The sequence below is a fragment of the Amphibalanus amphitrite genome, unplaced genomic scaffold (assembly GCF_019059575.1).
Source record: "Amphibalanus amphitrite isolate SeventyFive unplaced genomic scaffold, NRLGWU_Aamphi_draft 000272F_arrow, whole genome shotgun sequence".
In the NCBI taxonomy this organism is placed as follows: Eukaryota; Metazoa; Arthropoda; class Thecostraca; order Balanomorpha; family Balanidae; genus Amphibalanus; species Amphibalanus amphitrite.
This window is the reverse complement of record NW_024881767.1, coordinates 258,794-273,547: the sequence shown is the minus strand read 5'-3', so window position 1 is coordinate 273,547 and position 14,754 is coordinate 258,794. Positions and strand designations below refer to the sequence as shown.

General features: G+C 52.5%; 3 protein-coding genes across 3 annotated transcripts; 1 reads left to right on the top strand and 2 right to left on the bottom strand.

Annotated features, from left to right (window-relative positions):
• Positions 1-2,036: 2,036 nt before the first annotated feature.
• On the bottom strand, positions 2,037-6,910 carry LOC122387061 (cell surface hyaluronidase-like). Its single transcript, XM_043376870.1, has 3 exons — positions 6,637-6,910; positions 2,997-5,860; positions 2,037-2,515 (listed from the first exon to the last, which is right to left on the bottom strand). Exons 1-3 carry the CDS (start codon positions 6,757-6,759, stop codon positions 2,305-2,307), a joined length of 3,198 nt encoding a protein of 1,065 aa, XP_043232805.1. The 5' UTR covers positions 6,760-6,910; the 3' UTR covers positions 2,037-2,304.
• An 897-nt stretch (positions 6,911-7,807) lies between these two features.
• On the bottom strand, positions 7,808-8,886 carry LOC122387060 (cuticle protein 7-like). Its single transcript, XM_043376869.1, has 2 exons — positions 8,702-8,886; positions 7,808-8,514 (listed from the first exon to the last, which is right to left on the bottom strand). The coding sequence occupies exons 1-2, from the start codon at positions 8,705-8,707 to the stop codon at positions 7,903-7,905; spliced, it is 618 nt and encodes a 205-aa protein (XP_043232804.1). The 5' UTR covers positions 8,708-8,886; the 3' UTR covers positions 7,808-7,902.
• A 3,613-nt stretch (positions 8,887-12,499) lies between these two features.
• Positions 12,500-13,325, top strand: LOC122387059 (cuticle protein 7-like). Its single transcript, XM_043376868.1, has one exon. The coding sequence runs from the start codon at positions 12,515-12,517 to the stop codon at positions 13,244-13,246; it is 732 nt and encodes a 243-aa protein (XP_043232803.1). The 5' UTR covers positions 12,500-12,514; the 3' UTR covers positions 13,247-13,325.
• The last annotated feature ends 1,429 nt before the right edge of the window (positions 13,326-14,754 follow it).

Genomic DNA, 14,754 nt, shown 5'->3' with positions numbered 1-14,754 from the left:
AGACCGGAGACGGACGGCGGGAGACCGGAGACGGACGGCGGGAGGCGGGAGACGGACGGCGGGAGGCCAGAGACGGAGGAGCGGTGGCACTGATAACGGGGAGGCGGCGATCTTTTGACCGTCCTCCCTGTATTTGCGGACACCCAGTTCTGTTTCGAGAGCACCTTTGCTTCAGCTCTTCACATACTTCAGGAATTTAGTCTGAGTTGCAGAGACTCCTTGGAGATGAACTGTGCCAGTGCATCGCAGCTCCCCGACTTGAGCACGCTGCCTGGTACATGCAGGTCACCTTCTCTGCCGTTTTGACCTGCTGGTGGTCAGTCTTTCGCACCCTTCCTCCCCTCCTGTTCCCACCGTTCTGAACTCGCACCCCTGCCACCCTGACCCTCCGTCGCCCTGACCTCTTGCCTCTGCCGCTCTGACCTGCCGTCGGCATGTTGCACGTGATCGGTCTGGTCGTGGGTCTGCTGATGGCCCTCAGCTCCTGTGTGCCCGGTCTGGCCATCGTCAGCGCGCGCTCGCTGCGCCAGCGGCCCATGTTCCAGCTGCTGCTGCTGATGGCCTGCGCCGGCGTGCTGCTGGGACTGCTGATCGCGCTGCTGGAGCTGCTGCGGCTGCTGGGCGCGCCGCTGTCGCCGCTCGGCTGCCGGCTGCTGCTGACGCTGCAGAACGCCGCCGGCGTCACCTGGAACTCTGCGCTGGCGGCCGTCAGCGTCGAGCGCTACGTGGCCGTCGAGCACGGGCTGCGCTACTTCAGCCTGCTGTCGGCGCGCCGGCTGCGGCTGCTGCACGCCGCCGTTCTGCTCAGCGGCCTGCTGATGCTGCTGGCCGCCGGGCCGGACCTGGCGCGGGACGCGGCCGGAGCGTCGCGGCAGGTCATGTGCGTCTATCTGGAGTTCACGTCCGACCGCGTGGAGGCCCTGCTGCTGACGAGCGGCGTGTCCGTGTCGACGGTGACGCTGCTGCTGAACGTGGTGGTGGGCGCGCGCGGCGTGCAGCAGGACCGGGCCATCCGGCGGCAGCACCCGGCGCTGGGCGGGCGCGCGGCCGGCGCCGGCGGCCACCGGGCCCTGTACGCCGTACTCCGTCTGACGGCGCTCACCACCCTGCTGCAGCTGCCGCACCAAGTGTTCACGGCCGTGCACCTGGTGACGGGCGCCGAGCTGCGCCGGGCGCGCCACCTCGCCGGCTGGCTGCGCGTGCTGCTGTTCCTCGCCAACGGCTGGCTGTTCGGCTACTGGTGCGAGGATCTCCGGCAGCGGTACGCCGCCGCGTGGAGACGCCTGTGGGCCAGGTGGAGGGGACGCACGGCCCCGGCAGCGGCGGTCATCGCGGTCCCCTCACCGCCCCCGTCACCACAGCCGTCACCAGCGCCACTGCCGCCGCTACTGCCCCCGTCACCGCCGCCGCCGCTGCAGCCGAGATCCCGGCCTCGGCCAGTGTCGCCGCCAGAGCAGTCTCCTCCCGTCCTGCACCCGCCGGTGGCCGAGAGACGTAGGCCGGTGCCGCCGCTCCATCAGGTCATCCTGCAGCCTGCGGACCTGGCTCAGCTCACCTTCAGTCGATACGCGGCCGGTGTGATCTCGGGCGTCGAGCTGACACGAGCGCATACCGCATAGATGGTCCTCTGGAGTCCAGCAGCTTACCAGGCAACTCATCTCATTACTTACAGGAATAAATGAATAACTAAATGAATAAATAGAAAAAAATAATATTGTTCTTTATACAATAGTATGTGGTCATTTTGACAGGACTGAAGATTCAACCGAGTAGAACCCGAAACCAATCGGGCAGAAGCCCGAACCGAACCAACGGACCCTGAGTCGTCGGGCGCTGAAATGGCATGTAAATTCGGCGCATTATTTAGCTGCGCTGTCGGCTATGTCAGGTCAAAGGCAGACGAGGACAATGTTATAAGGTTAGACATATTACAAGTGCGTTACTAGTGACACCGAGACGAAATGCAATGTTTGTGTTGCAATACTTCCGTAACATTTAACAGTTAACGTTTACCGTTTATCGGACAATAAAGCTCATAATGCCCCACAAATGTATTCAAGCAACCAACACACATGACAACTTTAGTGCACATTGGCCGGAACCACACTACGGACTATCTTGTTACGCCCGTCATTTCATCTTGAACCTGTTGGTCGAACGTGTCCCTCCGCCGCTCTTAGTAGAAGGTGCCGACACAGTTAGGGCGCCGGCGGCTGAGACCAGGTCGGTCCGGTACCGCGGGCAGGTCCTCAGTAGAAGCCGGTAGGTAGAGATCGGCTCGTTGTACCGTGTGTACCTAGGGCCTCAGTCGAAGGTGGGCGCAGTGAGGGCGCCGTCGGCCGAGACCGGCTCGGTCCGGTAGCGCGGGTAGGCGCGCTCCCGGCAGTCGCCGTCGTCGTTGGAGGCGTCCAGGATAAATGTGACCTCTGTGAGACAGGAGCCGTTCCCGTCGCCGTCCAACTCTCCCGGACAGTTGGAGAGCGTGCTGCTACCGCGGGCGTACGGGTTCGAAAATCTGCGCGGAGAGGTTTAGTCGATCAATGAACATAAAGGCAAATGCCTACAGCCCTTGCCTTATTGTGATCGTCCATGCCAGAACGTTTACTAATTTTCGAGGATATAAATCGTCTACGTCAATAGTCATCTGAACAAATAACATTGTTTGAATAAGATTAAGAAGTTGGCAATGTTGCAATGAATTTTACTAATACGTCAGGTAATCGTGAACTCTAATACACACATCGCTAACATGCAGTTAAAACGTTATGCTATCATTTTGAGGTCGCGTAACGATTTAGCAATTATTAATGAATTAATTTCAATGAGTTTGCTTTTAAACGAAATACGATTTACGTACCTACAACGCTTTGACCATTTTCATTGTATTTTTAATAGTAAATGTTGATTAACTTCCATTGCCAGCGCCGTCGTCCAAATGCATCACAGCTGATAAAGAGCCACAGCGATAAATAGTGCTCTTTCTGTCTCCCACTGACCTGAGCATGACGACTCCAGCCTCCGAGTCGTAGAAATACTTGGAGTTTGTCGTGTCGGCGCTCAGCTCGTCCAGGGAGCTGACGGGTGTGTAGCTGTCGGGTTTCAGCCTCAGGGTCTGGCTGGCGCCGACACAGACACCCACCAGCTGGGTGACGTTCTGGTCCAGCGCGATCACGGCTACCCGGAACCGGGCCGGCACCGTGGTGTTCATGTGCAGGATGTACGACTCGGCCGAGTTCAGGGCGTAGCTGATCTGCTGCTCGAACAGCGACACCTCCACCTCGGAGGCCATCAGGTCGTTCCGGGTCAGGAAGGTGGGTATTTTGCCGACTCCGTCCAGCCGGAGCCGGGTGAACCGGTCGGGGCAGAGCGCCGAGCCGGGCCCCCAGTCGGGCACCTCCACACAGCGAGCGTTGGTCAGCAGCGGGATCGGGCGCACGAGGCTGGAGCCCGGGTAGGTGGTCAGCGAGCCGTCCCAGTCCAGCAGGACGTTGTGCCGGTTCCCGTCCCGCTCCTCGTATCCGACGACGGTGCCGTCTCCGTCATAGAACCTGGCGCCCTCCGAGGGGTCGCTGAAGTCGAACGTCACGTTCCGAACGCTGTTGATTGGTGAGGAAAAGTATGGGTTGGAAAATTTCTTGCCAATGGCACCTGCTGGGTGGAGAGCGTTCGCCTTGAACCCAGCAAACGACGTGTCCATGAGGTGAAGCGGGCCGCGGTAAAAGACAAAGCCTATCAGGGCGTACTCGGGCTCCTTCCTGGGAATGGACCGGTTCATTACGATGACCTCCCCAGATTCCAAAGTCACTTCACCGGCCGGCTCGCCGAAGTTGGCCGTTTCACCGACAATGCGACAGTTTGCCATGACTTGGTAATACGGACCGAAATCCTCTGGGAAAGAGGACGCGATGATGATGCCCACTCCGTTCTCAGCCAGCCGGAAGTTGGTCAGAAGCGACCACACGCCCTTGATCCACGCGCCCTCTGAGTTCTTGTAGGCGGTGAAGTCGTCGAGCGTCATGAGCACCGGGTCGCTGTCGGGGTCGGTGGGATCCTCTCTAGGCTCGTAGATATCGGGCGCCACCGTCCCGTCCGGAAACAGCTCATCGTCCAGCCGGAAGCCAAAGTTGCGGTTCGAGTGTGCTACGTTGCCTCGGAACGCTTTTAGAATAGTGCGTCTCGCCTGGAGTTCAACTAGTCCCATGTCGACGCTGGCGGACGGACCCGTGGGCAGGCGGGGCATCAGGATCCAGATCCCGATGCCGAACGAGCCCGCGGCGTGGTTGTTGATCAGCGCGTTGTCCGGATTGGTTATCCAGAATGTGGACACCCTGCCGAAGGCATCGGTCGGGAGCAATGTGCCCGGTCTCGTCCCAAATCCAAGATTCTTTTTAAACGTATTGTGCTGCTCCCCACCGTCTTCTAGGAAGTAGCAGTGGCCAAAGTGATCGAAGGCCATGTTGTTTTCCACGGTGACGTTGTGGGTGCCGTGGATGGTCAGGCAGCGAGAGAATGTGTGGTGGATTGAGTTCTTACGAATGTATACCCCCTTGGACGATGTGTCCAGACACATGTGGAAATGAATTGGGTACGACCCGATGACGGCCTGCTGTCCCATATGGAAAAACTCAGCATTTTCGATCTTGACGGTTGTGAAATCCATCAAAACTTTGATCTGTCCTCCGAAGGTGTCCTGCTCAAACTCATCGCACAGATTGCCGCCATAGCACTGAGGCTCCATCTCTCCGTGGAACCGAACGTTTCGGGTCAGTACGCCGACCTCTGCCCTCATGTCGACCCCATCCGTGACCTCTCCCCAGTGCGTGTAGCGGACGGGACCCCGGATATTCACCTGGTACTTGCTGCAGGAGCTGCACTGCAGGACCTCGAACACCTCTGCCTGCAGGTAATCAAAGTCGGTCGACGCTATGGCGATATGGTCGCCAGGTTTCCAGGTCCCGACGCCGTCCACCAGCTCTACGGTCTGCTCCAGAGAAGGCACGCCTCCGGCAGTGTAGGTGGCGGCCTCCACCTGGTCCTCCGCTGACCCGGAGGACTCCAGCGACACCACGGACATGGCGGCAAAGTCCACGCCGCCGACGGTGGCGTACACCCAGCCCGTCTCCGACCGGTAGTGGACCGGCGAGCCGACCCTCTCGGTGCTATCGCTCGGCGAGCCAATGTGGCACACCGCCGCAAAGGCCACCCGCTGGCCGTCCACCATGGAGGCCATCGCCGACTGCCGGCTGCCGCCAAAGCACATGTCTTCGAAGGCGTCGGCGGTGTCTGGGGAGGTACTGTCGAGCACAACATTCTTGGATAATACAACAACCACTACGCTGCCGGTGTTATCTTTGACCTTGTTGAACTTTTGTGGATTGGAGACACGACCCCAATTTTTGACGACATTTCCGGAGCTGTCAAACTCGATCATACGGAACCCAGTTCCCGGAAAGGTGGCGTCGCTGTCAGTGGCGCTGTAAATTGGATTTCCAATCACCTCGGACCGGGTCGTTTTGGGTACAGTCGCAGCTAGCTGAGTCCAGGGACGTTTAGGTTTTCCATGCACCTCCAGAACCCCCTCTCGAACCAGGACGGCCTTCTGGACACTGGCAGCGCCCTCCGTCTCGTCCCGCTGCCCGGTCAGAAGAACCTCGGCCTCGCTGACATAGGGACAGTCCTCGGAACCGATCCACAGCTCGCCGCCGGTCAGCTCTATCATGTTGGCGGTCAGCTTCAGGAATTCCACCGAGGAATCGAACACCAGCCTCCCGCCGGTGGCGATGGTAACCGTGTCCATACTCGGCGTGCTGACGTCAAGAAGTATCGGCGTATTTATCGTAATGTCTCCTCCAGCTGGCACCTGTAAAGACGTCATTAGGGTAAGCTATGCCGGATATGCGGTACATATTCGTAGATATTCCTTTACGCGTTGCTTATCGAAATAGACGTCATCAGCAGCATATCACTGCTTTCTGAAGGTAAGTGGATATCATAAACCCAACCCTGGCCGGCCCTGGAGTGCTGCATGGACGCGTCTAAAGGTCTTATTGACTTCCGTTACCAGCATCTGCGATGCTGGGCTCCGCATCGCGGGACCGCAGGCTGTTTGAACACACTCACCCGCAAACGCCGCAAAAACGCCCGCCGCAAAATGCAAAAATAAAGGTCTTATTGACCTCCGTTATTTTATTACCTGTGGGCTGTAGGCAAAAGGAGGCTTCTTTTACTCGCTTCTTATCTGCGACGTTTTAAACGAACTGAACGGCTTAAGAGACCAAAGGTGGTATGATCTGCTTAAAATCGTATCTCTGCAGCGGAGAACAATAAGTCACCCATTCTTCCCTCAAGAAAACTCCCGCCTTTCACCTCACACTGCAGAGTAAGGACTCTCAACTCTCAACAGTTGACTCACACGAAGTGACTCATATGTTGGTTCACACGGACTCTGACTCTCTCACCTGTCGACTCACACGGACTGACTCTCACCTGTCGACCCACACGAACTCTGACTCTCTCACCTGTCGACTCACACGGAGTGACTCTCTCACCTGTCGACTCCCACGGACTGACTCTCTCACCTGTCGACTCACACGGACTGACTCTCTCACCTGATGACTCGCACGGACACTAGCTCACCTGTCCGGAGTTCCACGAGTCTGCCGAGCTCCACCGTTTCAGGTCGCCGGCGGAGTCGGGACATTCCGCGCGGACATCCGCTGTGAGCGCGGCCAGCAGCGCCAGGAGCAGCGGAGCCGACATGGCTGCCGTGTCACCTACAGCGGCACCCCTGCAGCGGCTTATATGCCGGTCGGCGGCGGGGTGCGGGACCGAGTCAGACCCCTGCCTCGCGTGGAGGCTGATTTGCAGAACGGCAGAACACTTGTGGAACGCTCTGTTCGCCGTTTGTCGCTGACTGTGATATATACGGCGTCTGGGATGACGAACAGCCCTGTGAGAGGGGCAGGCGCGAGTGTGTGCCTTTGTACGTTTTGCAACTCTAGCACGCGCGTCATAGGCGGCGGTATGATTCGGGGCAAGGGTGGGACACGCTGATGCCGCACCTCGCGAAGCCTTTATAGGTAGGTATGTGCTTCTATATACGGCTCTATTAGGTACCTGTAAATGTGTGGTAGTATGGGGTCACAGTATTCAGATGCTTTCATCCCTTCCGTCCTTTGTGTGTTGAACGATACCAGTTGGCTTGGCAATCGACTCAAGTGGCTACTGACTTATATCTATAGATATAAGTCGGTAGTGTGGGACCGATTCCCTTCTTCCATATCATGATAAAGAGAGTACACGTGCAAGCTTTGTTATATAGAAATAGCCGTCACTTTCCCCACGTGTCGGCACCGTCCACCGACCCGGCGGGTCGGCGGACCGGTCCTTCATTGTGCAACCACCCTGCATATAACGCACAGGCACTGGCGAATCAGAATCAGAACCACAGTTGCAATACAAGTCTCGGCCCGCTCAGTCGTCTCACCTTCCGCGCCTCCGCGACAGTAGCCATTTGAGTCGATTGCCAAGCCAACTGGTATCGTTCAACACACACAAGGAATAGCATTTGACGATCCAAGAAAACTGTTGCCTGATTGGGGATAACTGAAATACAGCAGCATGACTTTTATATAAAAAGAAAATTACATACATAGACGTTTACAAGAACAGCAAGATACCAAACCAGCAGCGTAATCATATCGATGACAACGCTGATCGATGACAACGCTTTTATTTAACCTGCACACACAGCATGTCACACGCTGGCACTGCAAAACACAACAGAACGCAGCACGGATGATGTGCTGGTAAGTAACCCGTGGCTTATTGATGGACTGCATTCAGCAAAATATTGCAGCTACAGGAGCGGTGCCGTAAACAGAGCCATCGTTTTGGCGAGGATTAGTTATATGCGCTGATGGTGTTAAATGAATCAGCCGCATTGGCAGAATAAGAAGCCCCGTTGGACGAGTCAACACCGTAAGACAGCGAGGGGTTAGAGTTCGACCGAGTGCCGTAGGAGGGTGCGGCGGCGTTGGATGGGACGGAGCCGTACGAGGGAGCTGCGTTATACGACGGAGCTGCATTATACGTAGAAGCTAAGTTGCGCGACGGGACCGCGTTGTATCCAGCTGCCGTGTTGGTGGCCGCCCCAGCGCCGTAGCCCTGGCCCCGGCGGTCCTTGGGGTACTGGGCCTCGCCCTCGTAAGTGACCTCGGCGTTGAAGCCGTTGTAGTGGTCGGCGACGTAGTTGACGTGCTGGATGCGGCCGTCGGGCAGCGCCACGCTGTAGCGGCCCTGGGTGCTGTGGCCGTCGCCGGCCTCCTGCTGCGCAAAGTTGGCGCCCGAGTACGGGTCGCTGACCGAGTACTCGAAGGCGTACGGGTGCTCCTGCTGGTCGTACCCCGTCTGCTTTGGCTGGACGGGCCGCTGGCTGGGGCCGGTCTGAGACGCCGCGGGAACGGGGGAGTACGAGGCCGCGGCCACCGCCACCACAACAAACAGCAGGAACACCTGGGAACGCAGACAGATGCTGGAACTGAGAAGCGATGCTTACCATATTCATTCGCGTGTTTGTGCCTCATCATACCTAAAAATCAAGTGGCTCTGGTTTGCAGGGAATAGCGCATCACCGTCTCAGATATCACGAATTAATGACGTTAATGCGTAGCACTTATATCAAACCAAAACTTCTTCCTACCTTCATCGTTGTTGGATTCAGTAGTACCTACTGATATCCCTTGGACCAGCAAAATGCGTTATATAGGCAGGCACACTTTCTCTTGCATCGTCGTCATGGCCTTTGAGCGGCCTGTATGAGCACCGACAATGCAAACTTGGTCGGCAGTCACCCGTGACGAGCTGCTCTGGTTCATATCTAGTCTGTGGAAATACTTATGCAAGCTTCTCCAGCCAGCCGGGCACTCTTCGGCCATTCCGAACAGTTGCTGTTTGGAGATAACGTACGACATTCGTCAGATAACCTGCAATGATAGTGATATTGCCGCAAGAAACGGAAGATTATGTGATAATCAGATTCAATGTGGGTCACAGATAACAATAGGATGTTACTGCATGGTCTAGTGCTTTCAACATGATAACATCTCATTGGACACAGTACACACTGTGCCTTTCTTTCATTGTAATTATAAATGCTAGTTGAATGATGCTTTTAACCTTAAAACAAAATAATAACATAAGCAGCAATGACATAAAGTGCACTAAAAAAATTTGAAACCACCCCTTTAATCGTGCCGTGCTGGTGATCTGAGTTTTCTGTGGTGTGCTGGGGGGAGGCGTTTTCACGCCCCCTCCGTCTAACTCGGCTCCTGGGCCACGTAGCCACACGCAGTAGGCGGCAATCGAAAGAGCGTGAAAAATAATGAAGAAAATAAATCCGTCATGTTTAGGTCAGGTCAAAAGTCAGCTCACCAAAGGTCATAAAAGGTCAACATTTGTCTATTTTAACAATTTATTTTCGAATCACCGACGCATAGCTCGGGAACCAATAGAGCTACCAACACATCAACAAAATATCAATATCAAGCTGTAGCTTTAAATAGAAAATGATGGGTAGAATAAAGATGAAATTTTGTTATACGATATAAACACTCTATTGGAAACGTAGATTCAATAATTACGTGTAATTCATGAAACGTCCTCTGATTTGACTTCAGGTCAATGACTGAGCATCGAAATGAAAAAAAAACTAGAAATAGCAGTTTTACGGGGCAAAAATGTTTTTTCTCTTATTACTCTTGACTCAAGGGAGTCACGACATTAATTTTGCCAGCATCGTGTTCCCCTCGTCGAGACGCGTCGCATGAACTATCATTTGATCTTAAAGGGACACTCCCACCTTAACATTAGTTTTGAGTTGAGATAGCCAAATTGGTGGCCATGGCCTGCAAATACCGGTTTGGGCACTCACAACATCGAAAAATGCTTTAATTCGAAGATATGGAATTTCAAACTTGCAGTTTTCGGATTCTAAGGGGCTAATGCATTGGAATGCCCCCTTAGAATTTGTGACGTCAGCGGAGATCTAACGATTTTTAAATCTTAGACTAAAACCATCGTTAACACGTGGTGGTATACGCTGCTTTGCGCGCAACGTCTGTCGCACTTTAAGGCTGCCAAATTATTGCTTCCAAATAAAGTCGCTAGTAACAGGGTAGATCCCAAAAAGTAAACAAAAGTAAAAGCCTAATATCTTGAAAACCAGTGAATATTTTTCGGTGAAATTTGGTAGATATTCGTTTTCGCTCTTTCTGAACCAAGGGACATCACTTTCATGCCAATTCATTAACTTTTTTGAAGGTGGGAGGGTCCCTTTAGAAGGCCATTTTGAAAAATTGACCTCAGGTCAATGACATGACCTGACCGGAAAGGATCATGCTTCATATCAGTCGGTCCTTATCGTCGAGCTGAACACATTTGCGGTGTTTTCAGCGCTCTAGCACGTCTCAAAAGTTATGGTCAAACAGTGCTTGGGACCTTGGATGACCTGAGATGACCTCAGAGGTACTAAAAGGGTTACGGGTAGGTACATTTTTCTGATTCATTCTGTCATGTTCACCTATATGCTGCTATCACCTATAGTGTTTAGAACGACATTTATCCAAAAGAGGCGCATTTCAATTTTCTTCCATCGACTTTTAACGGAGAGGTCGCAAATTGATCTGACCTTAGGGCAGAGATATCGAAATTCGAAGATATATATCATATACATAGGTACTGTAACCCTTATCGATCGCTGAAAGTTTCAAAGCGATTCCTCAGTCGATGTAGCTAAGTACAGCAAACAGTGGATTTTTTTAGGTACCTAAGGTCACTTGACGTGACCTGGTGACCTGACCTTGAACGACCCGGATCTGAAAATTTCACAACATGTGCGGAAAAGATGTATGAACAGGTGTCGTTTTGGTTTATTCGCGAAAAATCTGAGAGGGCGTGAAAATGCCCCCCCCCCCCGCCCCAACACGGCGCGGGTTAAATCGCCCCTTTGAAGCATCCTATTCTAGCTAAAATCGTGGTCAAATATGCACGATCTGTTTTCACCCAAGGCCAAATAAGTTTCCTCCCTGCTCTACAGTGACATCCAGCGCTGTCGCTGCAAATTCGGATATATTGCGCCACATTGAGCACCACCGAGCCGTTAATGCCGCACCAGCTGTCGGCCAGTGGGGCGGATGCATCGATCGATACAGATATATGCACTGGGCTATCGCCGGTGCAACACAAGGCTACTGAGCAGTAAAGTATTAGTGTGAATGTTTATATAGACTATGTCAAGTGTGTACCTATGTATTACTAAGATTGGAGCATCACAAACGTATTTCTCGGACCCTAGTCCTTATTTTAGAAAGTCGCATAACGACATTGAGAAGATACTCTCGATGCCTTTGCGCAGATACATTCACCTTAACGGACAACAACAATTAAGAATAACATGACACACGAATATCTTTTTTTATAAATTTAGTCCGAACCTTTTGATAGGAAGGATTCACAAGGACAGAGCCACCGCTAAGCGAAGCTTGTTGCGGTGATCCTGCCCTCTACCCTCCGATCGCGCAATTCCAGTTCTATGGCAGAATTTAGAGTTCAAAGCTTAACGTGCGCACATAGCCACGCACGGCCGGTCCCCTCGCTGACTTCGCCTGGCTATGGCCTGCTACCAACCGCAACCATACCTGTCAGGAGGCCCATAAATGTCAAGCGCCCGTCGCGCTTCGAACCCGGACTGTTATAACCGAGAACGCGTGCTCTCATCACGCGGAGTCCAACGCTCTACCAACTGAGCTACGGGACCGGCTCGGGACCTTTGCTCTGGACGCTCGTTTTTTTCACCTGGCCGAGTAAGACCGGATTGTTTACCCTTTCTCTGAGGCTCGAATCAATTATAAATGTTCGTTGGTGTTTCTCGTGTATAAGGTAGTTAGGTTCCTTTGTGTATGTACGCATGAAAGTGAAACTAGAAGCTTGACCTAGTCTTTTTCGTGCATTTATGTAGCATTATATCGCACCCCTCCCGGTCTGATATCTTGGAAGTAGGTAAGTACATGTGTGAGATGTGACGAAACGAGCTAAGCACCGTTTGCGCACACAGCGTGACGTCGTGCAAACGAAGCCACCGTCAGTGAAACGAACACCTATATATTGTCAGATCGGCGTGACTGTAGGCGTCAGTTGTGTGGTCCACAGCCTCCAAAGACAATAGCTATGAAGGTAACTATATGCTGCAAGTGATAGAGACTTCAGCTGCTCGCTTTTATCGTAGTTTTAGTGAAATAGCTTACTTTGTAGTTTCCTGCACCGAGAATCATGTCAATATCCTGCAGTTGCCAGTTATTGTGATCGCATTTGGTATTCATATTGCATTACTTCTTGCATAAAATCCTTCAATTTTCTATTCAACATGAACGATTATTGACAAGTGACCAATCATGAAGGAGCCTGTCATTATCGTACTGCCTCTTTGCGTTCTCAGGTGTTCCTGCTGGCAGCGGTGATGGCGGTGGCCGCGGCCTCGTACTCCCCCGCTCCCGCGGCGTCTCGGACCGGCCCCCGCCAGCGGCCCGTCCAGCCGAAGCAGACGGGGTACGACCAGCAGGAGCACCCGTACGCCTTCGAGTACTCGGTCAGCGACCCGTACTCGGGCGCCAACTTTGCGCAGCAGGAGGCCGGCGACGGCCACAGCACCCAGGGCCGCTACAGCGTGGCGCTGCCCGACGGCCGCATCCAGCACGTCAACTACGTCGCCGACCACTACAACGGCTTCAACGCCGAGGTCACCTACGAGGGCGAGGCCCAGTACCCCAAGGACCGCCCGGGCCAGGGCTACGGCGCTGGGGCGGCCACCAACACGGCAGCTGGATACAGCACAGCTCCTTCATACAACTCTGTTTCTTCCGGTGGTCGCCCCGCCTCCTCCCATAGTGGTGCTTCTGGTTACAACGCAGCACCTTCCTTTAACGCAGCGCCTTCGTACAGCGCTGCGCCTTCGCATAACGCAGCATCCTCCTATAACACAGCCCCTTCCATTAACGCAGCATCATCCTATAACGCAGCCCCTTCCATTAACGCAGCCCCCTCGTACGGCTCCAGGCCTCTCAATGGCCCGGTTTCTTACAACGGCGCCTCTGACTTCAATGCTGCTGTGTCCGGTGCCGGTATTGTTAACGCAGCTCATTCCCTGGGCAATGTTGGCGATGCTGTTTCTTCCTACACGAGCTATGCGTAACTAGCTGCTGCCGGCTGTCAGGTGCTCCCGCGCTTTTTCGATAATACACATGTCTCAGCAGTGAACACTGAACAGCTTCGGGGCTGATGGCTTCTCAATATTGCTCCTGATTAGAGCATAAAAATGTTATTTGCTACCAGCTGAGCTGTTACCTTTATACTGGCACCTCCTTCGCTAGTCGATTAACATAGTTTTTTTTTAGTTTGGTTGTGAATACCTTACAAATCATGATCGCCGAATACAAATATCGGGAGAAATAAGCATTTGACGTCAAATAAAATTAGACAATAATTGGCTTGGTCATGAAGTAATTAAATATACCTAATAGCTTAAAATATAGGTACGGGTCTCGCGGGTTTTAACGGTAGGTTTTGCACCTAGAAAATTTAGTGTACTTCAGGCTATATCTTCGTCGTCTTAAGCTTTTAAGTGTTGAAGATGCGATCGACTTGTTGGTTCACAAGACGGTCATGATCGTGTAAAACGGCTTCATCGTAGATCGATTAGTTTCTGAGATATAACCGGAAATGTAAAAGTGCAAAACTTGCCGCTTAATCTCGCGAGAACCGCACCTCATAGGTTGTGTCCATAATATTTTATGCGTGTTGAACATGTTTGGGAATTCGGCTCCATCTTACTCAAACAATATGTAATCATTTGATATATTTCTCAAACACAGATTGTTTTATTTATAGATGTGACCACAACAGACGATAAACAAAGAGAGAGCAAAAGAGAGACGTCGTTGAGATCTAAGGCACTGTTCTCTTTTTAGTGGATGAATATATCACAGGTTACAATTGACACGAAACACCAGCCTAACGATACAGGAAAACACCTTATCGAATCTAACACAGCGAGTTTAAGGCTCCAGCAGGAGCACTATTCAAAGCAATGGCGCGTCTGAAAGGGCACTTGGACCGTGTAAGATGATATATTATATCTTATGTCCAATGCATGGTCCTGAAATTGTGCACATGCTTCTCACTCCATGTTAAAACGTACTTAGATCCAAATATATTACGAGGATACAGCCCACAGAACAAATGTTAATTGGCCTTAGCATGGATATTGGTATTTACGAAATTCATTGATAAATGTTTTGTCTGTTTAGGTAGGTACTGAAGTAGGTACGCCACAAAGAACATTAAAGGGGTACATTGAGTTACGGCTATCACTCGGGTAACATGTAATGTAAACGCCGGCTGTTTTCAGGCCCGTGACACAATGAACTGATGTGTAATTCGAAAAGAGCATCTTCTAGATTGAGATGCCGTCTTCGTCTAAGAATCTGATAGCGTTTTATCCATACCCCAGTGCTGTGCCATTACTAACGAATGCTTATATAACAGATACATGTGCTTGCTTGTGCGACATGTGTGCTGTTCTTCATCGCTTCCACAGAAACTGTTGCCCTAAATTTATAAACGCATTATATGGCTCTTTGTTCTGCTACATGTTTTCATTTTTACTATAAAAATATAGGTACGTGCATCGGGCACTCGAGA